General features: G+C 41.4%; 3 protein-coding genes across 6 annotated transcripts; 2 read left to right on the top strand and 1 right to left on the bottom strand.

Moving 5' to 3' along the window:
- The first annotated feature begins 60 nt into the window (after positions 1-60).
- LOC121613143 (glutamine-rich protein 1-like) lies at positions 61-7032 on the top strand. The gene is made up of 12 exons (XM_041946429.1): positions 61-273; positions 1003-1290; positions 1380-1475; positions 1571-1711; positions 1797-2570; positions 2685-2862; positions 3005-3159; positions 3679-3793; positions 4030-4138; positions 4419-4567; positions 4653-4743; positions 5611-7032. The coding sequence occupies exons 2-12, from the start codon at positions 1036-1038 to the stop codon at positions 5795-5797; spliced, it is 2250 nt and encodes a 749-aa protein (XP_041802363.1). The 5' UTR covers positions 61-273; positions 1003-1035; the 3' UTR covers positions 5798-7032.
- Positions 6650-13644, bottom strand: LOC121613144 (receptor-type tyrosine-protein phosphatase V-like). The gene is made up of 11 exons (XM_041946430.1): positions 13503-13644; positions 13051-13140; positions 11740-11839; positions 11562-11652; positions 11396-11472; positions 11157-11291; positions 10010-10132; positions 9718-9878; positions 9464-9599; positions 7833-7894; positions 6650-7702 (listed from the first exon to the last, which is right to left on the bottom strand). Exons 2-11 carry the CDS (start codon positions 13053-13055, stop codon positions 7471-7473), a joined length of 1122 nt encoding a protein of 373 aa, XP_041802364.1. The 5' UTR covers positions 13056-13140; positions 13503-13644; the 3' UTR covers positions 6650-7470.
- Positions 13645-15224: 1580 nt separating this feature from the next.
- LOC121613006 (periphilin-1-like) lies at positions 15225-24213 on the top strand. 4 transcript variants are annotated; one of them, XM_041946233.1, is made up of 7 exons: positions 15225-15594; positions 17504-17610; positions 17797-17990; positions 20834-20892; positions 22498-22791; positions 23302-23381; positions 23617-23751. In XM_041946233.1, exons 1-6 carry the CDS (start codon positions 15556-15558, stop codon positions 23347-23349), a joined length of 741 nt encoding a protein of 246 aa, XP_041802167.1. In that variant the 5' UTR covers positions 15225-15555; the 3' UTR covers positions 23350-23381; positions 23617-23751. The 4 variants fall into 4 exon arrangements, 3 of the variants coding, with proteins under 3 accessions (XP_041802167.1, XP_041802165.1, XP_041802164.1); XM_041946231.1 differs by having other exon boundaries at positions 23302-23754; XR_006007167.1 differs by having other exon boundaries at positions 15226-15594; positions 22498-23381; positions 23617-23658.
- Positions 24214-24734: the final 521 nt, after the last annotated feature.

The raw sequence follows: 24734 nt of genomic DNA, 5'->3' as shown, positions 1-24734 counted from the left end.
AAAATACCGCGACAGCACGACAGAGTTACAAATCGCTTGCTTATTGGTCTGAATGTACTGTTGTAAGATGGCGCCTAGCGAAATATGAGTAGTAAAGAAAAAGAAAAACTATATCTAGCCATTTAACGAAAATCAGGAAAAACAAAGAATAAAGCAGCCATAGAGAAACGTCAGTACCAGTTCGCTTCCCTGCTCGTTGGAAGAGGACCAACGTTTCAAAGGCTGAGGAGTGGTTGTGGGCGGCTCGAGCCTCGGCCCGGTTGAGGAAGCGAGGTAGCTAACGCGCCCGCTAACGTTAGCCTGCTAGCTTTGAAGATAACAGAAAAATGTAGACGGTGTAACGGTTCCGACAGGAAGAGTTACCTCAGTTTCCACTGGTTTCTGTTTGTGTACCAGCTGCTACCTTGCTATAATGCTGTATTTGCACATGATCGCGTAATTACACTTTGCAAAACACAACTGTGGCTAGATCATATTTGCAAACAACACGCGGCTAGTTAGCCGTGCAACTGGCTAACCTAGCGTGTTGTGTAATCAGCTGTTAGGTTGGTTGTTGTAGAGCTCTTGCACCATGCACATAATCGTAACTAAATTGTTGTGCGAAACTGGCATGTTTTCATTATGCAGCAGTCTCCGTCGCTGCCGTGAATACTGCATTGGATTTGGAAAGTGGCCGCGCTTTTGTCCCTGCTCGTACACACTCAGCTAGAATTAACCCTTTCCTATTACCAGCTGTCTATGTGCCACTGGATAGAGATCTGTAGGGCAGCTTGTAAACAGTCAATAGCTTTAAATTATGTTAGCCCAGCGTTTTTATCCTGTAATTCTTACTTCTTAAAACACGTCGCTGTATTTTGCTTTTCAAATGCGTTTGAGTCGTTGACGTTTTTATAGGGTTATTGAAATATGATTCATAATCATTCTCTGTTCATTCAGATACAGTGTGTATCTAAGCCTGTAACTTATTTTAGAGAATCTTAAAATGATTGTGCCTTTCCTCAGATCCCTCTCACAGAAGAAGACACTGTCAGCACAATGAATAACTCCTTGGATGGTACAGGCTCCTATGAGGAGCTTGTGAGGCAGAAGGCTCGGAGCATCCCGCAGCATCGCATGAAGGAGTTTCTGGAGTCCTTGGCCAGCAAGGGACCAGATGCTCTGCAGGAGTTCAGCCAGCAAAGCGCAGACACTACTACCACCACCACCACTATGGTCTACCAACAGGAGGCTAACTGCATCTACACAGACAGCACAGAGGTGGCAGGGTCATTGCTGGAACTGGCTTGTCCGGTAAATAAGCACGCTCAATCGTCCATGATCTGTTAAAGAGCTCTGTCCTTGAAATGAAGCTCTCTGAAAGACACTGTCCTCTGATGCAGGTTCAGGTCCAGGTCCAGCCACAGCAGCAACAGATACAGGAGTCCACATCTCAGCAGCAGTCTGTACAACAGAATACAGAGCAACAGATCGTGCAGGTTATTAGTTTTATTATATGTTTTTGTTGTGTTTATCACTTAACACTGTTCCATTCAATCTTTGGTTCACTAAATTTCTTCTCTATGTCTGGCAGGTGCAGATCCAGGGCCAGCAGCAAAGTCAAATGCTGGGTCAGGTCCTCCAGGTGCCCTCTGGCTCCCATCAGCAGCTTCAAGGTGTGACTACTGCACAGCTGATTCAGCCTGGGGAGCTCACGGAAGAGCAGCACCAACAGGTACACTTGTGCACAACATCATTTTGAGAAGAAGTTTGAGTTTGAATTTGGTTACCAGTTATTTTCTCCTTGCATCCCATTTAAGCTGCAAGCCCAGTTGGTGGCCGCTGTTGCAGGAGGACAGCAGATCCAAATCCAGACAGTGGGGGCCCTCTCTCCCACCCAGCAGCAGGACAATGTTGAGAGGAGGGTGCTAGGGACCACCGTTGCCACATCACAAGGAGCAGGTGTCCTCCAGCCAGCCAAGAAGCGTAAAGTGGACATGCCAATCACTGTGTCCTATGCCTTGCCTGGTCAGCAAGTAGCCACAGTCCTGGCTATCCCTCAGGGACAGGGCCAGCAGCAAAGTTACGTGTCCCTGCGGCCGGACCTCCTAACTGTGGACAGCTCTCACCTTTACAGCGCTACAGGCACTATCACCAGTCCCACAGGGGAGACCTGGACAATCCCTGTCTACTCTGCTCCCGCTGGTTCCGGAGGCCGTGAGCAGGTCACGCACATTGCCATCCCCCAGGAGGCCTATGGAACAGTGCAGGTTGCAGGGACAAACACTACTACAATGACCACAATGCCAACGCAAGTTACTGTTGAAAATGACAAGCTGAAAATCCCTGCAAGTCAAAGTCAGACAGCACAGGCCGTGTCCAGCATAACAAGCTCTGGGGGAATGGGCCAAGAAGAAGTGGTGCACACACTGGCTGCAAACACACTGTTCCCTGCCCAGCTGATGAATGGAAACATACACATCCCTGTGGCAGTGCAGGGCTACTCCAACACTACACAGTCCCTTATCTGGGACCCACAGCAGCAGGTGCTGCACACACAGGGGCTGTCAGGACAGGACGCACAACAACTACAGGTACTAATACAGATGTAAAGCTATGTTGATCATTTATCATATCCAGATATACATATACAGATGTATTTCTTGATTACGTGAGGTAACAGTGTTGGTACGTTTATGTCTGTGCAGGGTCAGACAGTGGTAGCAGAGGTGGATGGCCAAGGCCAGCAGCAGGTGCAGGTGCAGGAGCTGCTGCTGCCTGCCACTTTGAAGCCAGAGGAGGGGCTGGACGTGTGGCGGCTTTGGGCTCAGCAGAAAAATGCAGAGCTGGACAAATCAGACAAAAATAAACTGGCCCCAATTGGTCGTAAGTGCATGTATATAATGTTTATTATGTGCATCAAAATAGAATATTGTTTTTATCATATATATGCTATGCTATTATATGCCATTGCGTCTTCTGTTTTCATCTGTCTGTCTAATCGCTAATGTGTGATTGTGTGTTTTAGGACGCCAGGCACTGCGTTTCCAGGAGGACTTGGTGTCATGCGCAGTAGCCGAGCTCTGCATGGGTCTCTCTTTGATGACAACAGAGGCTCGGGGGCTCGAGGGGGAGTCCTATGAAGCTGATGTTCTCTACTATGTATTTCTGTGCATACAAAAAGTAAGTTCAGTGTGCACACAAATTGTGCTGACCGAAAATTGCATTTTCATCATCATCGCAATATGAACATGTGCAACAAACACGTGGCAAAAGACTTCCTGAAACACGATGAAGATGATGAAAAAGTGTTTTATACACATTCTGCCAATCACATGAAGCCCCAGGTTCCCTCAGATTAATTGGTGTCAGTTTGGGGGTGACTGTGTGCTTAACTAGCATGCTGTTCATGTGCAGTTTATTCAATGAAAGCATGTTTAAAATAATTAACTAGTTTCTTCATTTAGTGAATGTAGGCATTTCAGTGTTTGAGGTCAGGAAGAGATCGGAACTGTATAGCTACTATGCACACTTCAATATTTGTTTATTTATCACAAGGCATATCGTCATTGCGATATTGAACATCTTCCTCATGTCATACCTACACACAAACACACCATCCACCTCATCTCTCCTGCTATTCTGTTTTGATGCAGCAACAATGTTTTATTGCCTCTTTCTTTCTCTGATTTTTCTCTGCAGTATCTGTTTGATAACGGTCGTGTGGACGACGTTTTCTCAGATCAGTACTACACTCGCTTCGCTCACAGTCTCCACCAGATCTTGGAGCCGTGGAGACCATCCATTCATCCACTAGGTATGAACAAAAGTTGCTTTCCAATTTTGCAATGAGTGTTCTTCTCAACTTCTCAATAACCTTCAACTAGCCAAAGAGCAACTCTCCTACTAGAACCACATAATGATATGATAACAGTTGTCGTTGATTAGATGGCATGTGATGATTTGTTTCCTTGTAACACATAATTGTGTGTTGCTTGCTCAATCTTATTTAATGCCAGGTGTTCATAATCTGCTTTTTACCTCATTTCCCAGGCTATGTTATCCCTAGCCATGTGACAGAGGAGATGCTGTGGGAATGTAAACAGCTGGGAGCTCATTCTCCCTCCACGCTGCTCACAACTTTAATGTTCTTCAACACCAAGTGAGGGAAAACAGTGCATTTTCTTCAGTCGTCACACACAAATTATTTCTCTATACTGCTTAATTGACATGCAGCAATACTGTCTGTTATATACCTCTGTACATAAGAGCAAATTTTCATCTTGAACACACACAAACCCCACCTCCCATTTCAGCAAAATATAAATCTACAAAAGATGCAGCTGTTGTTATTCTGTATGTCCCCTCTGCCCTCATATGGCAGCCAATCAATACGCACTGGCCAAATCAGTCAATTTATATGATGTTCATCTTTTTAACAGGTATTTCCACCTGAAGACAGTGGATCAGCATCTAAAAGTGGCCTTTTCTAAGGTGCTGAGACACACTAGGAAGAGTGCCAACAACCCCAAAGACAAGAGCACCAGCATCCGATACCTTAAGTCAACAGAGAGGTTCATAGGGCAGAAAGGTAAGAGTGCATGCTCTGCAGTGGCGCCTGAGAGGAAACCCCATTTTAAGGTTAGATAACAGTTTGTATATTTGTCTTTGTTCAGTCACAGATGACATGTACTCAGAGCAGCTGGAGGACCCAGAGAACCCGCTGCGATGCCCCATCAAGCTCTACGATTTCTACCTCTTCAAATGGTAAATATAAAACCAGGAAGGATGACGAGGGATATCAGTAACTTCAATGAAATTGGGAAATTCAATCAAACTTAACTGTAAAACATGTTTTTAGAGATATAAACATGTTTGTATGATTTCTTGGTAATGAATCATTACATATATTTAACAAACGGCATCCTTTGTAGGAAGGAAACTGGTGAAAATGTCTCTTTGTGCTATCACGTTGTGTTTTTCACTCTGGCCAGGATCAGGGTGATCAATTCATGATGAGAGTCAAGAGGCTCTCTTTTGAGGTGCTGCTGCTACCGTTAAATATAACTCTTGTGCTTATTGACATGAGATGTGAAGTACACGTTGCTCTCAGTGTTCAAGAGGTTAAACTAGTGCAAACACTGTTGCTAGGCAACTGACAAAAACATGGATGTTGTGTGTGTGTGTGAGTGTATAATAATTTTTCTGTTTTCTGCCTGTTAACGTGACGGGGAATGAAGGCACCTAACTTCTTTGGCCTTTGCTGTCTAAAAAAATGTAAAAAAAAAAAACTGATTTTTATTATCCCAAAGGGAAATTGTTCTACAGTGTGGCCACAAATTTTTTTGGCCTGTATGTCAATAGGATGAGGGGAATGATGGTCAACACAAGAAGAACAAGCCAGATTGTAAAAGCATCGGATTTTCCATTTAGGACATTATCGTTCACTCTGGCACTATATGGCTGGAAATTTGATGAAAGCACACGTTTCCACTATTCTTCTCCCATGCAGAAAGAGAGTATTTAATAAAATTGTACTGTCTATAGAGACGGGCTAAAACTGTAACTTTGACATCTGGTAAATCAGTACGTCCTGAAAGTGTGCTCACACCTTGTTCTCCGTTTCTCTGTCAGTCCCCAGAGTGCTAAAGGTCGCAATGACACCTTCTACCTGACTCCAGAGCCCGTGGTGGCTCCTAACAGCCCCATCTGGTACTCGACCCAACCAATCCCAAAAGAACAGCTGGAGCAGATGCTTGCCCGCATCCTCGTCATCCGCGAAATCCAGGAAGCCATTAACATGTTGGAGAGAGTGCCCTAGTTGCACCGATGGAGAACAGTAAATGGACTAGACTCTGTCTTCACCCAGCCTTTCGATTGCTAATTAGCAGTAGTTTTCTATTCTCTCACACCCTCTTGTGGTCTTTAAGGGTGGCATGTAAATGTTTATATTCATTATGTGTCAGCATATCTTACACACATGGATTGTACATACACATATAACCAATACAGGTAATAATCTGTCTTATTGAGGCTATCTGTCAACCTTACCAGATGTTTTTTTCTTCTCCTTCTTTTTGTTTGGCCAAAGGATGTAGTGTCTAATCTTTTTATTGGACCTGAACTCTAATTTAAATGTTATTTTAACTGTTGGTTCTCTTTACCAATAGTCCGGAACAACTGTCAGTTTTCTTTCCCGTTTTTGTTTTAATATGTAATATAGCTCATATATATTTTCACTGGGGTTGGCCTGCGCTATGCTGCTTTTCATAGACATCCCTCTTCATTGCTCTACTTTCCCCTCACTGTCTTGGTCACGGTTATGTCTCACAGAGAATACCTCAGCGGTATTAAGACTGCATTTCATAGCCAAGCATAGGCTAAAAGCTCATTTTCAAGATGTGTGAATTCTCCCCCTTTTCTTTGTGTTTCACTCTCATCTGTCTTGAGACAAGTTCACATGCGGACACACCGAACTCTGGAGATGACTCGCTTGTCAGCGAGCGCTGCATGGGCTGTAGCGCCCCTTGCTGGACTAGCGCGGCAGCAGTGAATCACATCAGGACTCAAACTTCATTGCAGTACAGTGTTGCGACTAGCACTTACAGAGGGGCGGCGGAGGATGCTGATTGCTGCTGGATCCTCCTTTCTCTCTGTCCATCACGACCCAAAACTCACCCGAAGAGGGATCTATTGTATCATACATGTTTATTACATGACAGATGAAAGACTCTAAAAAAAAGTGGGTTAGCCCTTAATGTTCTATAATGTATAATACTCATAGCTCCTTCATGTACTGTAATGGGTTTCAGTCATCTAAGGAGAATGGCAGTGCCTGTGTGTTTTTGAAACATGACCTTTTTTGTACAGCCACTTATGCCATGTGTCTGCCTTTCTAGCAAGTCTTATCAATTCTGCACATGCATCCTTCAATACTGATAGCCTGCATTTTGTGATATAAAATGATGCACAATGATTTTTCAGAAAAAACAAAGCCTAAATAAAAGTCATGTCACAACATCACTCCATCAGTAATGGAGGCAAACAAAGGTACAAAAACGATGATTTGTCCAAACATGTTTGGTAGCTGTTCACAGTAAATGTTTTGGATTAACATGAATGTTTTCTAGAAGTGACTGAGTGTCACCCTTCAGTATTTAACTGCATGCGCCGGTTGCACTATATCATTGTTGTCATCATTGTCATGACTCTCACACTAAGTTAATCACAGTCGAGGAACAGGTTTGACCTGAACGGCTAGTTCTTTCCTCAATTTTCCCTTCCTGTAACAAAACAAACTGCTGCGTCTGTGGTCTCTTCATCAGGGCTCATTTGCATGTTGTCAGGCTAGTTTTCCGCTTGCAGGGCCAGTCATCATGCAGCATTATTTCTGCACCTTCCTCCTTCCTTCTCAGATGCTGTACGAGGGCATTTTTCTTTGTACCCAGCAGTGTCTCGCGTGTTTTTGTAGTATCAGCTTTACAGTGTGTGAGCTCAGGAGGTGTGTGAGCCTGAATTGAACAGCGATGAGGAAGGCAGCAACCTCCTCAGTAGCTTCCCGGGGTGTAAAATCTGCTGCACTGCGTTCTGTGGTTGGTCTGACGGAGTCGTCTGTCGATGATGGCGGCGTCTCCTCCTCCCCGCTCGGTTTCCCTGTGCTGAGGAGCTGTGGGGTCGCTCCTGAACGCTGTGGTTAATATTTGAACTGACTCCCTGACTTTGTGGGCTGCCGGGAAAGAGAAGACACCTAATTAAAATTCCATCATACGTTACAATGAATAATAATACGCTGCCTGTGCTGAAATTGAATTTGATGTGTGTTGGTGCTCACTGGGAGCTTATTTCTGTATTCTCACCATGCTGAGGTTCCTCCACTGAGCCAGAGTAGCAGACACTGATAAACAAATATGTACTGCTCCTGAATACACACAAAGGAACAAGCAGGTAATGAGGATGCTTCATCTTATTCACACCAAACAGTTGAGAACAGTGTTTATGGAGATCAGGGCTGGGTGATATCCTTGACATCCTTGATGATTTGACAAAAAACTGAAAGCCACATTTGTGTCACGCTCACAATAGCTGCTGAGCTCTCCTTATTCTCTTTTTGCATGTTACTTTGGTTTGTTGTACATCTGATCTTAACACTTCCACACCACTGTCATGGCCCCACTTTTCAAAACCAACTGGAGCGAGGCAGCAATGTAGCTTTCGCTTTTTGCCATGCATGTTTTGTAATGGTATGACACCATTACGTCAACAAGTTGGAATACTGCCATTATCACTACATGATGTCATGAACAATATGATATGACACTCCTCTAATGGAAATGACAGATTTATGAGTGTCAGTAAGCCTGGGATGCACATAAATACACTTACACTACGGTCTAAACAGGTATATGGTCCATTTGATGCATATTAAGTACATGACACCAAGCAGTGGCAGATAAATGAATACATAAACAATATTATTATATAGATAGTATTGTTATAATATAAAATATAATTATAATTATTATATTTCTTGATTATTTCCATTAAATTTGAATACTGTACTTACCCTCCAAATTAAGAGAATTATGCATTTGAAGCATTGTTATACAGTACAATAAAGAAACAGTTTGACATTTAGGTTGAAATGTTTATTTCTGTTAATCCCAATATGAGAAGATTGACACCACTCATTTACAGTATATCTGTTAAATGCAAAGCTACTTCCTGCATCTTAGCATAGCATGCTTAGCATAAGGCGTGAAAACAGGGAGAGCTGTTTCCCCCCTTTTCTTTATGCTAAGCTAAGCTAACCGACTGCTGGCTTTAGCTTCATATTTAAGTTACTGTACAGATATGTGGGGATCGATCTTGTTATCCATCTCTTGGGAAGAAAGTGAATATGTGTGCTCCCTATAAAGTCAAAACTCTTCTTTAAAACAACACTGACAGGAGACTTTTTACCTGCAGTGAGTACTTTTACTTTTGACTCCTCTAGCATAGTCTGCTGACATTACTTTACTCAGGCAAAACTTTGAGTGCAAAGACCTTTCCTTTTAATGAAGTAAGTTGTGGTATTATTACTTCCACATATACTTAGTTGTGAAAGAATGTCCAGAAGTATTAATACCACAGCATACTTTATTATGACAAGTACAATATTTTACACTGTGTATGACACTACATCTATCTGACAGCTGTCGTTAGTTATTTTAAAATGATTTTAAACAAGTAATATATGATCAGATTATCAAATCATATGTGTTGCTATACTGAAGTATATAAAGTTTAAAATTTGATTTACAATGACAGCATTAAAATTCTGCTTACACTTAAACGCATCACTAATAATATTCGAGTCAAATGTTGTGCCAGTCTGCTTCATGAGTACTTTAACTTTTGATCCTTAAAGTACATGTTGCCGCTAATGCTTCTGTGTTTAACCTTTAACAGTAATATTCCTGCTTAAGATGTATGTTAGTACTGGACTGACCAGATTCTGGACCATCCACATTCGATGTAGCCGCAGATCCTCGACAGCAGCCCGGATATCAGGCCGGATGCCCCTCGCACACAGCTGCATCAGCCACAGCAGTGACACGAATGTCCCTGAACGGCCAACACCTGCACTAAAACACGTAAACAGAGGATCGACTTTAAACACCGTCCCATTAAAAGGGGCACCTTTTAAACACCGGTAAGTGAGGGTGTTTCCTGAGGGAGAGGGTGAGGGGCTTAAGGTCAGACCTGCAGTGCACCACAGCCGGCCCCAGGCGAGGAATGGCTTCCAAATCTCGCCGCACATGCTCAGTGAAGGCACAGAGAGAGGCTGAGTCATTAGGGGTGCCCCTGTCCGGCCAGGACGGGTAGTAATAATGTGTGACTGTCCTGTCTGTTGGACAATCTCTCTGAAACACAAACACTTTCCTTTAATCCAACAACAAGAACGTCTTCTTTGATTGATTACCGGTCGCGGTCACTGCAAGCAGAAGACAACGGCAGCCGGTTAAAGGAGACGATAGATGTGTCTTTCGCTCACCTGTCTGAGGTTAATGGTGGTGATAAAATAATCTGGACCTTGTTTACGGCTCACTGTCGTCACTTGGATCAGTCCGTGATAAACTGTCCCTCGTTCCAGAGGCCAGTACTTCTCACACAGCACCTGCACACACAGAAATTAGGGACAAAGTCGAATTTTAAAGGACTTGTAAGGTATTTTCTCATATTTTGTAATATTTAAGCAATACTTATTAATTTTGATAATTAAACACACTCATTTGGTTTCTAAGTGTTAGATGAGAAGATTGATACCGCTCTCCCGTTAGCCGGTTAGCTTAGCTTAGCACAAACACTGGAAACATGGGGGGGCGGATAGCCACTAGCTAGCTCTTCCTGTTATGCCTTGTGTCTTTAATCTGCACAAACACTGACATATAAAACTGTAAGAGAGTATGAAAAGTTTCACTGGGTTTATGTTTCACTGGGTTCATGTGCTGGACAGCAGAAGCCGAGATTGGCCGTGCTCGCAGTCATTTTCTTAATGGCGTTACCTCGAGATCAACAGTTCATCTGAATCAGAATCGGCTTTATTGGCAAAGTATGTGTGCACATACAAGGAATGTGACTCTGGTTTAAACACTGCACTCAATCAATGCACTTGCATAGGGAAAAAAGACAAAGAAAACAACAAGTTAATGAGTTTCTTTCGAGATAACAAAGCTTTTTTTCTTCTCATAACGGGTTAATTTATCTTGTCATCTTGAGAAAGCAAGGTTTCTCAAGATAACAAGTTAATTTATCGGGAGAAAACGGCTTTGTGAGATTCATTAGGATGGACCATGACGTGCACACACTGCTCTGTGGGGTTTTGGGAGTGTCAGAGCAACCATATGAAATTTTTCTGGACCTTTGCCATTTATTGTAAGAACGTTTAAGGGTTGAGGGGATTAGCATGATGGCTAACTACTGTGAGAGACATACAAGTGGTCAACTTAAAGCAGATGTGTTACTGTCCAGTAGGCCACAACCAAAAGAATTAGCATCGGCATGGAGGAGCTGGAAAAGAAGCTACACCCCAGTGGTGGGTGTTTGAATGGTACAATAACGTATGACTGAGTTAGCAATCAGAGGCATTAGCGTGCATCAGACACACACACACACACATATACACAGCGCGTCTTTCTCACTATGTTCTTGTGTCTCAGAGCTGTCACCATGACGATTATCCTGACGTTCTGCTCCCACACCATCCTCCAGAAGTCTGCCACGGTGTTGTGCAAAGGACCCTGGGTGCAGATGAAGTCTCTTTCTGATCCTCCGCCCTGAATACAGACACAGGTTATGAACAGATGCAGACCGGTGTAGAGACAGACAGACAGACAGACAGACAGACAGACTAATGGAGATGACAGACAAACTAACTTACAGGGACAAAATTTGCGTTGATGTAGTCGGTGTGCGGGTGGGAGGCTTGAACGGACAGCCTCACCCGACAGTGATCATCTGTGAGAAGATGCGGTCAGAAAATGAAGATTAAACATTGCACACATGCTTGCTGTGATCTGCTCTGGTCTGTGAAGCTTTGTACTTACATGGTAATATGTAGGGGTATCTGTTCTTTTCCCTGTTGGCCTGTGAGTTCCCCACTCTGGTGGTGAGGTCTCTGCCAACATCATTTAGCTCCTTCACAGGACCAAAGGCGTGAGCACACATGACACTTCACTGATCAGAAATCTGACCCAAGTTCTCATTAGAAAAAAAACGAGTTACCTCAAACTCCTGCGTAAAGCCTCTGTTGTCATTGGCTGCGAGCTCCTGGCATCGTAAACGAAACTCCTGTAGAATTTGAGCTCTCGAGAACGTTTGCACCCTGTGGAACGTGATTGTTACATTAACCGGTTTAAGACCGTTGATGCCATTAAAACAATAAAGATAAATCTGATGGTGCTCTATGTTTTTGTTACTGTCAGCAAATGAAAAGACCAACAATTAACTGATCCCAGTCAGTATCCACTGTGTGATTTGCACAGTTACGAGCTGCTTACAGGACCCCTGCACCAAGACAACGGCAAGTCAGGGAGCAAATGACTAACTTTTAGATTTTGGATGAGTCCATGAGTCCCTGGAGCTATAAAATAAATGTGATTGCGTTATTTGCAGGGCGTTTTCCCTCCATAACAGAGCTCTGTTGAACTCAGCAGGACTTAAACAGGCGTGAGTTTACGAACTGGATGGAGAAGTTAAAGATGAGGTCTGGGATGAAGGTCCAGAGAGAATTCATGATTGTTCGGTCAGTGTCGGACTAAAATGTTCCACGTTCTATCTTGATTTTACTGTTTTTACTCACTTCTCTCTATGTCCTTTTTATGTGAAACATCAATTTAAATAAAAGAGTATTCTCTGTGTGGCCAAAGCTTGATACAGTTTATTAATGAGCCACAGTGTTGCTCTGGCTGACATGTTCTTCCATGACAGTGACCAGAGGCACTGTCATTATTTTCCACCATCCTGCTGTTATTAATACTCACTAACGCACCAAATTTGCCTTTGAAAATTGTCCCTGAGACATTTTATAAAATCCAGTGTCCAGCTGTTTTAGGAAATTACTTCTCCTTTTTTAACTGTATTACAGCTGAGATGTGTTTCTGTTATTTAACCTTCCTTTGTTGGATGGACAAAATAATAGAAACACCTGTCAGCACAATGCAAAAGAAAAACCACATCCTTTAAAACAAATGTGAAGTTGAATCAACACCTCTCTGAAACCGTTTAAGCAAAAACTGAAAATTATGAAGGTAGGGTTAATTGCACGGCTGTTGTATTCGATTACATTTGTTTTTGCTGATATACTGGCAACTGAGTGTGCGTTTGCGATAAAGAATAACATCTTCAGTCATGATCGAAGCACTGAGTGCCACAGACCGGGTGGGGAAGCTGTAAAACACTGAGAGATGAACTAGCGCATTGTTGGTTTTATTCTTTTCACGGTTTTGCTGACAATAGCAAAAAAAAAAAATCGATTACCATGAGCCCAATACTTCAAGCATATTCTCAGGATGCTACAAGGAAGTTTGTCCTTACCTCATGCCTTTTCTTCAACCTCGTCCTTTGAATACAAATTTAGTGGGAGTCCGTTTGTTGAACGATGACAGGACAATATCAGTGCCGATGCTGTGAAAAAGACACCAAATCCGGCCTCAAATGAGGTAAGCTTTTGTTAAATGGATTATAAATAATAATAAATAAATCAATGGAGATGTGATGAAGCAAACAGTGACGACTGAAAAGCTTCCAGCAGTTTGTCTGCCTCTTGGTTTCCCATCCCCCTAATTGTTAAAAAGGAATTTTTCCCTGTGAACAGAGGTATGTGACACCAGAGAACACGTCCACACAGCCCAACATTTACACAGGACATCAAGTAAAACTGATCCGACGAGAAAGAAAACCTGTTTTAGCAAGTTCTCAACCCCAAACACCAACAGCAGACGGACAGCACAGACAGCGTCAGGATTACATGTTTGTTCCAGGATTACCTTTCCAAGCAGGCCTCTGAAAGACTGAAGTCTGCCACAGGGCGAAGGGCACCCGTACAGGACTGCACTGGTCCCAGTCGTCTCAGAGTTGTCTGGTTTATAACACTCTCTCTCCCAGTCCATCTCACTCTCTCCAGGGAGGAGGAGGTGTAATGGGTGGAGACAGTAGGTGGAGTGAGGAACACTAAACCTGTGAGAAGGATGTCCTTACACGCTGGCCTCGCCTTTTCTGTGCTTCTTTCCCTGTACCGAATATCTGCACTTTTTGTGGTTTTCGTGTTCGAAGACATATTTATGTCTTTGCATCATGAAGCATCCCTGCTGACATGTCGCATCACAACCGTCTGTTGTCATATACAGAAATGTGTTAAAATACCCACAAATTGCAGCACGTTTCACAGTTTATTGTTTAGTGATCAGCTTGTGATGATTAAAGGCCAAATGTCTGGAGGTGTTTTCAAACCCTTGTAAATGTGTCTGTCAGTGGGACAGCAGGTAAATGAAGAAATATATTGCAGGATTTGTGAGGTGAAATCTTTATTTTCATATATATATATTGGGGTTGCAATGCAAATTTCATTGACATGTCATGCTATATATATATATATATATATATATTACATTGAAAACATATTACAGTGTTATATTCATGATACTCAATGCTAACTGTTAGATGTACAAAGAAAGACGCTCTGTTGAGACACATGACAAGAACTTCATTGCTCATTATGTGATGATTTAAGGGCAATTTGTCAAGCGTGTGCACTCGTCTATGACAGAATTCTTTGTTTGCATTGTAGTCTCATTATGTGACAAGGTATTTTCTCATCTGTAAAAAAAAATCATCACTGTTACAGTATTTCAGTTGTCTTGTTAGTCTGCATAAGAATGTATGAGCATACATGTCTTCGTAAAAGATTTATCATAAAAAGGAAATATCCATTTACAGTATTTTTCATAACTCACATTTTATTATTATTTGTACAAAAACACACTGTGGGTGAGTCTCGTAAAAACAAACTGAGATTCATGTGTGAGCTCATTTTAACTTTTTTATATACTGTTGGGTAGTTTAATCTACACAATAGATTATATTTCATAAAATCATCATATCTTTGTAACATTGCTGTCCTGCGAAAACCTTGTATCTCTAAAAAAATCAGCTTTTCAAGAGCTCAGAAAAACAGTCCTGTTTTCAGCTTTGGGATGATGCATGTTGCAGCTAATCCATGAGGGCTTTTAAATAGTTTATTCATTTTAGGAAGCAGGAGAATTTTCTTAACCAATCAAGTAGCATTTAAACCTTCAGTTTATCACAAAAAACGACATTCAAACTCATTAAATCTGGAGATACGTGGTTTTCTTTGTACAGGATGAGGTTAATGACATATTATTTGAGAGGTAATTAAAGCTGTCGGACAAATATAATGTGTGAGAAGTGAAAAGTACTGTATTAACCTCTGAGATGTGTTGGAGTAGATGTGTAATGTTGCATAAAATGTACTCAAGTACAAGTACCTCAAATTTAGACAACAGCATTACTTGAGTAAAAGTACTTTGTTACATTCAATCACTGATCATAGGCCAAACTCTTCATATCTTCTTATTTATTTCTCTCCTCCCAATTGTCGTTGAAGTGCGCCATCATTTGGACAAATCATCTGTAACACAAACGTGTAAACAAGTGACAGCGCATATGGTGGACTGCGCCTGCGCGTGCTCTCGTTCTGTTTTTGATAAGTCGCTTCGAGCGCCGTGGAATCTGAAAAAGGAAGTAAAACATTTCATTATTTTATGCGGTAACCAGAGAAAACGCAGGTTGGTTGTTGTTGACAACTTGAGATTTCCAACTACAAGGTAAAGCTTTTGAACGTCAGCAGTCTGTGAAGGAACAAACTGCGAGGAGAGAAACAAATACAAAGAGTTCACTCTCCAGCTGTACCGAGGAGAGTATTTTCATAGGTCGCACGTGCTTCCTGGTCTGTTGGGCTCGAGGGAGACTTAAAGCCCGCGTGTCACTCGCACATTGCACAGACCAAACAGACAGACAGAAATGGATCATGCGCGACCACAGGACTCACATCAAAGCAAGGTAAAGGCCATTTCCCGCAGTGAGGAGCTGTCACATCCCTGACAGTTGTCTCAGGTGTTTCCTGTAGTCGCAGGTTGACAGTCACGTGACCTGCTGCCCTACGTGGCCTGATAGAGCCACCTTTATTTTTAGTCGGCTGAATTGTTAACTAATGACCGGGACAGGACACTAACAGTAACTGTAGTTATCAAAAATATTCAGGGGTGGATTCTAACTGAGTGCAGTTAGTTAGCAGAATACTTGTGTACAATTTTGAGGCACTTTCGTGCTTGTACTTCACTACATTTCACAGCCCAGTTACTACTTACTATACAGATTAAGATTTTTGATGTAAAGTTATGATTGTCAAATCTGACATTTCGTCAAAAATGAAACTATCCAGCCGCCTATCCAAGTACAGATGAAATGATTAGTCAGTTGATTAATTAATCAGTCTGTTGTCAGAAAATTCATTGGTAACTAGTTTGATAACCATTTAAGTCATGTTTTTGCCATTTAATAATTTCAATTTATTTTTAAGTAATTTTGAGGCTTGTGCTATTTGTTGGATAAAAGAAGCTTTGGGAAGGTGTAGTTGGTTTTGTAGGAGTAATAATAATCTAATCCTATAAGATAGTATAACACTCACAGGGGACATTTGTCTGCATTGAATGTCTTTTTATAGTTTTTAAAACATTTTCCTGATTATTCTTACATACTTTCACATAACTAACATTTTTGTTTTGATGCAGGACTTTTACTTGCAATAGTATTTTTACAGTGTGGTATTTGTACTTTTACTTAAGTAAAGGATCTGAATACTTCCTCTACCAGTATGAATATGATACATATATAACAGAGTATAGAACCGATTGCAAGTTGTGCCGCCGTGTAAAACTTCATATCTTCTACAACAATTTGTGTGATGAGGAGCCTGTGTTGTAACATCCTTTATACAATCATGTGTTCACACAATGGTGAACCAGTTTACCTGTGGAATGTTCCAAACAGGTGTTTTTGGAGCATCCCACAACTTTTCCAGTCTTTTGTTAAACTGTCCCAACTTGTTAGAAACATGTTGCTGCATCAAATTCAGAACAAGCATATATTTACAAAAATCAATGAAGCTGATGAAGTAAAACATTCGATATATTGTCTTTGTGCTGTTTTCACCTGAGTATATGTCAAAAAGGATGATTAAACTGTCATGTTCTGTTCTATTTATTTCTAATACAGCATCCTGACTTTTTTTTTTTAGTTAGGCTTGTATTAAAGTAGCACCACAGGAGACTACAAAAAGTAATTTTAAGCACATGTACAATGAAGTATAATAATAATCGCGTTGTTGTGTATACTGTTGAGCCCCAAACACATGCGTATGTTCAAGAAACTGAGTCTTAATAATACATTTTATTTTACTGCAGTTTCACACACAAGAGACTCTGTAATGAAAGTGTGAGTGAGTGAGGCTATTTTTGGAAACATCATTTGAGTCTTCTCTCAGTTGTTATCTTGGATTTGTGTGCTTCAGGAGTACGTTTCTCTCCTGATACTCAGAGTTTACAACAGGCAGGTATAAATTTCCTGGCTTTCCAATGGTTGGTCTGACGCTATATTCAAGGCTGCAATGTGAAGTTTAAATATTTTGTCTACCTCTGAACTCAAAATTTCCATCATAAATTTGCAACAACAATGTTTTGCATTATTTGTGTGATATCTAGGGCTGCAGCTAGTGATTTGTTTCCATTATTGATCAATCTGTGTTTTGTTTTTTTGATGAATCTTTTATCCATTTTGTCTATAAAATGTCTGAAAATGGTGAAAAAGGTCCAAGGTCATCGTCTCCCGCTCAGGTTCATCCTGCTGTTTAGGCTGTGCAGCTGTTCAAAGTACCACAATGTGATAAGTGGGTTTATCCATGTTGATTCAGGATGAGAAGAGGCAGATCACAGGAGTGCAAAGTCCGTCCAGACTGAGGGAATGGATATCTAATTCTTACAAGTCGAAGTCTGTGGGGGGGCGATTCTCCAGACCTCGGTAAGCTTGACAGATCGAGAACAGAGAGCGCTTTGTATTTCGTGCTCCTCACAATCTGTTCTGTTTCCACGTGATTGCAATATTCAACTTTTTTTACTGAGTTACCTGCAAAATATTGACGATGAGGTCGAGGGCGATTGTTGCTGCTGTGACAGCTTTTCCTTTCAAATGATGCTGTTTTCCAAGCGATGACCACTCCTTCCACAAACCTGGCTTCGGCGGCCAGAGGTACCACCACTTCCACCCCGCGGCTTACTTCCACCAGAGAGGTCATTTCCAGCCTAACCTTCACCACATCGCACTGAGGAGGAGGGAAGGAGAGCAGGAGCGGTACGAGCACAGAGAGAGCGCTGACGGGAGTTCACTTCCAAAACAGAACAGTAAGTTCATGTCTGCAGCAAAAGACACACACACTCCTTACACTCATCTATTCAAGGACATTTATGAATAGTAGTAGCAGACACAGTAGGAACAGCACAGGTGTAAATAGTGAAAAGAATGATTGGCTGAATTCCATCGTTAATGTTATAAGTAACAACTGTGCTTTTCCTAATGTGACATTTCAAAATGTCTACTGTGAAAAATAACTGTTGCTTAATGAAAAACAAAGCACAATGAGCACACCATTATGTTATTTCTCCATACCTGTGCTTCATGTCAGATAGCCTTCCTCTCACCTGTAGTGTCCACCACACACATGGATCGGAGATGTAAATGTAATTATGAGTTTATGAGTTGCTGTCGTCCAGTTATAAGCAGACTGGACCAAAAAAGTGAAATTTTGAGAGTCAGACCAAGGGGCCAAAATCTTTCCCAGAAGAGTGGAGGCTGCTCTGCCAGTGAGGCATCGCCAGAGAACCAGGAAGTGAAAGAAATAGCCTGCCACATAAACCACTGTTTACTTGTTGTTTGTACACTTTGGTTTTTGTACGGAATAAATGAAAATAAATTAAATAAACAGAGTTTTAGAGATGCTGGTAGGTGGATGTTTTGCTGTTGACAGAGCCAAGCAAGCTTTTTCCCCCTGTTTCCAGTCTTTATGCTAAGCTAAGCTAAGCCAACTGGCTACTTGCTGTTGTTCCATATTTGTAGTACAGACAAGAATAGTGATATCAGTCTTCTCATCTAATTCTGTTAGTAAGTGATGCCATGTTTTTGGAATGAGATGTTGGTGTTTGGGCGTTAACACACTTTTGGCCATATGGTGTATGAATATGTATGTTGCAGGGAATTAATTTTCAGCGTTATCAGACAAGGTGCTGCGGAGTGTGTAAATGCCTCACACACATGATGCCTCACATACAGCTTAACACAATAACAGAAGCACATACACACTATAACGTAGTATAAACTGTATAAACAGTATAAACTGAATAAAATGTTCATGTTACTTTTGACACTTATTTTATATATCAGGATATTTCATTCATTCATTCATTCATTCATTCAGACTTAATTTAAATGCCGAGGAATCATTCAGGGCATATCTTTATTTCCACTGATGTCTAGAGTTAAATACATACACACAAAAAATATTAGAGAAAACAAACAGCAGAACAGTTATAAACAGTTACACTGAGTGGAGTAGTTTGTAATCATGGTCATCAAGTGTGTGCAGCACAAAAACTAAAAGCAGTTTTCCCAGATTGAGTGCTTGCATGTGGACTTCGAGCATCAGCAATCACTTGAACGGGTGAAGTAAACACTGTGGGACCAGTCTAATAAGGAAGTGGTATATGATGGCATGTTGCCATTAAGGGCTTTATAAAATAAATAGAAAAAACTTATCAGGTCTTACTGTTAGAGATGCAATGATGAGTAGAACTGTCACCAGTAACAATGTTAGGGCGCAGTGATGAACTGAATCTCTGGGTTTAAGTGTGGAGGCATAATCCAAAACAGACAAAGAGACGGCCTCAATTATCTGCTCCCTACTGAGCATCGGAAAATTAGCTACACTTTTGTTTGTTGAAGCTTGCTGAGAAGTGTGTCAATGTGTTTTATTCAGACTGATACCAAGATGTTTATACTCTGGCACCTTCTCAATATTATGTCCATTCAGAGTGGTGATATGCAAGCAATTTTCCATAATATCTCTAGAGGCATCAGAGAATAACACATATTTAATCTTGCAATTCATCAAAAGCCTGTTGTAGGGTTATATATGTATGTATACAGCAAATGTAAATAATGTACTTCACAAGCCATGCAGCATCTTTGTGCGCTTTGTGAAATGACCATTGGGTGGCAGTATAAGCAAGCAGAGGCACACACATGGGCTCATATTCATGAACACTTTGCATTACAAATATTTGGAGGGCATTTGCGCATCGTGGTATCTGGTGGTTGATAGGTAGTCACTCTGGTAGCAACAAACCAGTGTTACATAACGCTAATCACTAAGAAGCTTTTCCTGCACTCAATACATGGATTATGTCAATGCTCATACCAAGGAATTGATAGTAGTTCTCCCATTATGCAGTATATGCCTCAGTATGTCTCATGTAAATTGTGCGATTTGGTTACAGGTAGATTTATTATTTGCTGGAGAATTACCTCATCATTTATCAGTGGTAAGACGTAAACATGAGGGGTTTAAAATTTGCTACGATTATGTTTCCTTGGTTTTAACAGTAACTGGAGTCCATGTTTCAGTTGATCTTTTCCTGGTATAAACTGGTATCCTGTGTCGTTTTTAACGACCGAGCTGTTGGTACTGTATGTTTTTATCTTCTCTTGCACTCTGGCACTGTATGTGTGCGCACACTGCAGCACTGTGGAGGTGTGTGTTTGTGTATGTGTGAGTGTGGAACAGGTTTTTTGTGTGCCTGAGTGATGGTGCGATGATGGTGACTCATCGCTGATTTGTGTGTATATGAGAGTGAGAGAGTGAGAGGAAAAGAGAGGGAGAGACTAGCCAGCAGTATATAATGAGCCATAATAAAACTATTGCTTCACATAGAATACTGCAGTACAACATAACAAGGTAGAATTCCCAAATATCAGCAGACTCAGCTTAAAGATATATTGATTTTGGACCCTGATACTTGGAAAAATAAACACAGAGGATGATGAGGAAGCTTTAAACATCAGTGGATTCACTTATAGATGCTGTAGTTACCTATAGGCGTGGTAAATAGAGAAAGAAGACCTTCAAACATGTATAACTGTGTTTCAGTTCGATATGTTGTGTTTTTGACTCTGTGTGTTTTCTGTTTCCCAGCTGCTAGAGCTTTCTTACCAAGGTCCACCTCCAGCAGAGACAAGGACATGCAGTTCATCGTAAGTTCACAAGCAGAAAAGATGCTCTGCTTTTCCCCTCCTGGTTTTCCATTTTGTCATAAAATGTGGGAAAATATAATGGTTCACCAATTCCATAAGAACAACCCAATATTACTTTCAAAATATTGATTTTGATGTGAGGCAGCACAGTCTGAAAGTTGTTATTGTGATATGATTTCTAAGAGCTTTTGCTTTGTACGTGGTGTTTTTGTTTGTTCATTAGACATGAGCTCAGAGCACAGAGCAGATTAGCTATAATGCAAACAGCCCAGGTGCTGCAGAACAGCCTGAAATCAGATGATCACATAAATTTCTTGGCTGACCCAAACACAACAAGGAGCAGAGCAGCACATGATGAATCACCGCCGGTCACTGCTGCAGCGAAGTTAAAGTGAAGCGAGGAGGAGGAATCCAAGAATGACTTGCTCATTTCAGATTTTCAGTGTTCTAATCAGTGTTTGTGTTAATAAGTGTGACTGAAGCTGTTGATAACAAAGGCTTTTTAATGATGCCTAAAGGTGCAGTCAGTGTGATTAGCAGCTCTTTTTAATACAAGGACTAACACCAGGCAACAACCATTATTAATGTTTCCTGATGCTGCAAAAGTAACGTTGACACACACACACACACACACATATATATATATATATATACAAGTACTACCACAGTCAAGATTATGCAACCAGCACGTTAGAAAATGCAATCAGAGAAATTCTCACGTGTAGGTTTTATTGCGCTACGATCCTTTATGTTGCTTTGCTGAGTAGTAGTAAAAACACTTAATGGGTTGCCAGTTTGTGAGAGAGCCCCTTATCTGGTCCATCCAGCTCTGGTCTAACTTCTTGTCTAGCTAGCTCTTGAATTCACATTGATGGCTAACTAGTAAGAAAGAACCCTTGACCACTTTATTAAAGATCTACTAACAGTTTAAACTGCTGACTTATTAGAAGGCTATTAACTCAGTTAGTCATTCCATCCGCATCAGTTTTTTTTTTTTTTTTTTTTTTTTGCGGGGGGGCTTCAGAAACAAACTGCCCAATATTCAATATAATATTCATAGTTATGTTTTCATCAGTGTATAATCATCTGAAAATAAGATTTGTTGTGTTTTTGTTACCTTAGAATGAGCTCTTAAAGGAGCAGCACCGCCATGTTTTTACAGTAGTCCAGAATGGACAAACCAAACACTGGCTCTCGAGTGCGCCTCCCCCTTTTTTTTTTTTACGTTTTTCATGGCTGCTGTAAGGGAGGGTGAGGCGAGTGGTTTTCAGTTGGTTGAAGTCTGCAACCTCACCACTAGATGCCAGCAAATCCTACACACTAGACCTTTAATAATGCTAGTTTATAAAGGCTTTGTAAAATATGGCTTATTTGGAGATGGTACCATTTTTGCATTTGTTATATAATTTTTATTTACATGTTTTGCCTTTGAAAGCACGTGCAGTCAGAACAAATTCTGAATTTATAATTCACTTGCAGACATGTGGAACTTCACTGTAGTCATCTTTTGGTCCTTAGCTGCTCAGTCATCATCAGCGTTTGTACCCATGTTTTTGGCCAACTGTCAGATTACTACAGCCCATACTTTCTCGTTTTCTTTTGCAGGTGTGTCAGAGCGACAGGAAGCAAAGCAATAAGAGAGATCACAGGGGCACCAAAAGCAAAGAGAGAGAACAAAGCAGAGACGGGGAGCTCCCTTCTACTGCGAGCCAGACGGTGGCACTAGATACGGCCATCCAGCAGAAGAGGAGAGAGATGTATGAGGTAGAGGAGTGTCATTACAGGGGGAGCAAAAGCATAGAAAGAGAACGAAACCGAGACGACGAGCTCCCTTCGGCTGAGAGCCAGACGGAGGCACGAGACAGAGCCATCCAGCAGAAGAGGAGAGAGATAGATGAGGTAGAGGAGTGTCATTACACAAACACACTCGCACCTTGGCAGAGGGGTTAGATATAAACAGACAGAGGAGGAGGAGGAGTAGGAGGAGAGATAAGAGAAGCTGGGATTAGAGGGAGAGTGACAGTGGAAAGATCCTGGAAAGCGCTGGGAGACATGAGACAAGAAAAGATTTGTTTTCTGTAGACTAAACATTAATTTTGAAATGCTGAGCCTGAGGCGACTTGAGTGTCATTATTGTCTTCAGTTTGCAGAACCTGACAAAGAAGGTCTTATTCATCGCTTGTTGAAGTTGATGGTGTTTTAGTAGTTTTCTAATTGAGCAAAAAATTGAGGCTGTTGTAAGCCAGGAGACTCCAACACATACTTTAATGCTGTCTTTAATGTGACAGACGTCACATGAGGCTCTGCTCATCGGCTGTTTGTGTGTGTTTGTGTGTGTTTGTGTGTGTGTGTGTGTGTGTGTGTTTGTGTTTGTGTGTGTGTGCGTGTGTGTTTCCACCCACTTGTCAGAAAAGATGGCCACTTGCTTTTCATATCTCCATGGTTGCAGGATTATAGAGACATTGCAAGAAAAGGCAGTCTGGCAACAGGTAGCTGATGCAAAAATGTCCACAAAACTCTGTACACAGGCTACACAAAATGAGCTTTTCTGCAACTTGTTAATCCATTCAGTGGTAAATGGAAACTCATGACTTCTCACTCAGCTCATTAAGATCTCTCCCTTCCCCTCCAGCACTCCCTTTTTCTCCTCGATTTGTCTATTTTCCTGCTCCCTCTCGCTCTCGGAGCATTTACCCTAAAACCAGGGATGCGTGTGTCTTACAGGTGTACTATCAGGAAAGTGAAATGTTTGGCCTGGTGGCAAAGATGCTGATTGCGAAGGATCAGTCCCTGGAGCGTCCCATCCAGTCCTCGCTGCAGGAGAACCTCAGGGACATTGGCAAGCGCTGCGTGGAAGCCATGGAGAAATTCATAGAGGACTATGACTCGAGGGAGCTGTCTCAGTAATCAGACACACACTCGTCATGGCTGTCTTCCTCGCATTGATCCCACTGGTAAAAAAAGTGTTGGAGTATTTCATTTCAGGTGATTGGACACTGCTTCGGTGTTTGTGTTTGCCAGTCGAAGCAATAAGCTCGAACATTTTTGCCTGCTGCCTGGACAAAGTCCCCCCCTGTGTTCAGGCCTTATGGTGAGCACTGAGCAACACTGGTGAAAAATGAAGAGGAAACTTTTTTGGACATTTGTTGCTGCTTGTAAGTTTGAGAATGTTATGTTGATACACTGGTTGTATTGGTTAAAGTGTGAAGATGTCAAACATATGTGTTGACATCTGACTGACGTGCCTACTTAATTGCTTTCCAATAATTAAATATTGTTTACAGCACATTAAACATTATGTGGTTAAAAATATGTTCAGTGACTTATTCATGGCTAGATGGGCAGGATAAAATCAAGTCATAGCAAAACATACAGGACTTTTTTAGCTTTATATACTTGCATAAAGAGGACAAATGGCAAATTCCTTTTTATGTTTCGTCTAAAGTCCAACTGATATATGGCTAATACTGGTTTACCATAGAAAGATCAATTTCTGCATAATTGTCAGCAGATGTATAAGAATTTCCATCACCGAAAAGCCAACGATAATGTTGAGGTTATTCGGGAATGCCGTGCTGTGTGCAGATCTGGGTCGTGGCTCTTAAAGGGCATGGTGATGTAACCAGGGTAATCTCTGCCTGGACTGCTTGGGATGTCAGGATCGGCCCAGTTAAGAAGCCAGTATCAGTCAGGCGCTGGTTTGATTGTACTACATAGTAATAATATACAGAATGTGCTATAAACTGTGATAATATACCATTTTTTGCCCACATTTAGTATATAAAAAGACATACACCATACTTCTTTGAACACCAATAGATGTTAGTAACTGCTACTTGAAA

The sequence above is a fragment of the Chelmon rostratus genome, chromosome 10 (genome assembly GCF_017976325.1).
Source record: "Chelmon rostratus isolate fCheRos1 chromosome 10, fCheRos1.pri, whole genome shotgun sequence".
NCBI classification, from domain to species: Eukaryota; Metazoa; Chordata; class Actinopteri; order Chaetodontiformes; family Chaetodontidae; genus Chelmon; species Chelmon rostratus.
This window is presented reverse-complemented; position numbering and strand designations above follow the sequence as displayed.

Excerpts from the sequence above, each read along its gene's own strand:
- LOC121613143 (XM_041946429.1), top strand. The coding sequence starts at position 1,036 with ATGAATAACTCCTTGGATGGTACAGGCTCCTATGAGGAGCTTGTGAGG. Across the intron at positions 1,476-1,570 it reads CAGAGCAACAGATCGTGCAG|GTGCAGATCCAGGGCCAGCA; the intron begins GTTATTAGTTTT and ends TATGTCTGGCAG. Across the intron at positions 2,571-2,684 it reads AGGACGCACAACAACTACAG|GGTCAGACAGTGGTAGCAGA; the intron begins GTACTAATACAG and ends ATGTCTGTGCAG.
- LOC121613144 (XM_041946430.1), bottom strand. Across the intron at positions 11,473-11,561 it reads ATACCCCTACATATTACCAT|ATGATCACTGTCGGGTGAGG; the intron begins GTAAGTACAAAG and ends ATCTTCTCACAG. Across the intron at positions 11,292-11,395 it reads TCAACGCAAATTTTGTCCCT|GGCGGAGGATCAGAAAGAGA; the intron begins GTAAGTTAGTTT and ends GTCTGTATTCAG.
- LOC121613006 (XM_041946230.1), top strand. The coding sequence starts at position 15,556 with ATGGATCATGCGCGACCACAGGACTCACATCAAAGCAAG. Across the intron at positions 20,893-22,497 it reads ACAAGGACATGCAGTTCATC|GTGTGTCAGAGCGACAGGAA; the intron begins GTAAGTTCACAA and ends TTTCTTTTGCAG. Across the intron at positions 22,792-23,616 it reads AGAGGAGAGAGATAGATGAG|GTGTACTATCAGGAAAGTGA; the intron begins GTAGAGGAGTGT and ends TGTGTCTTACAG.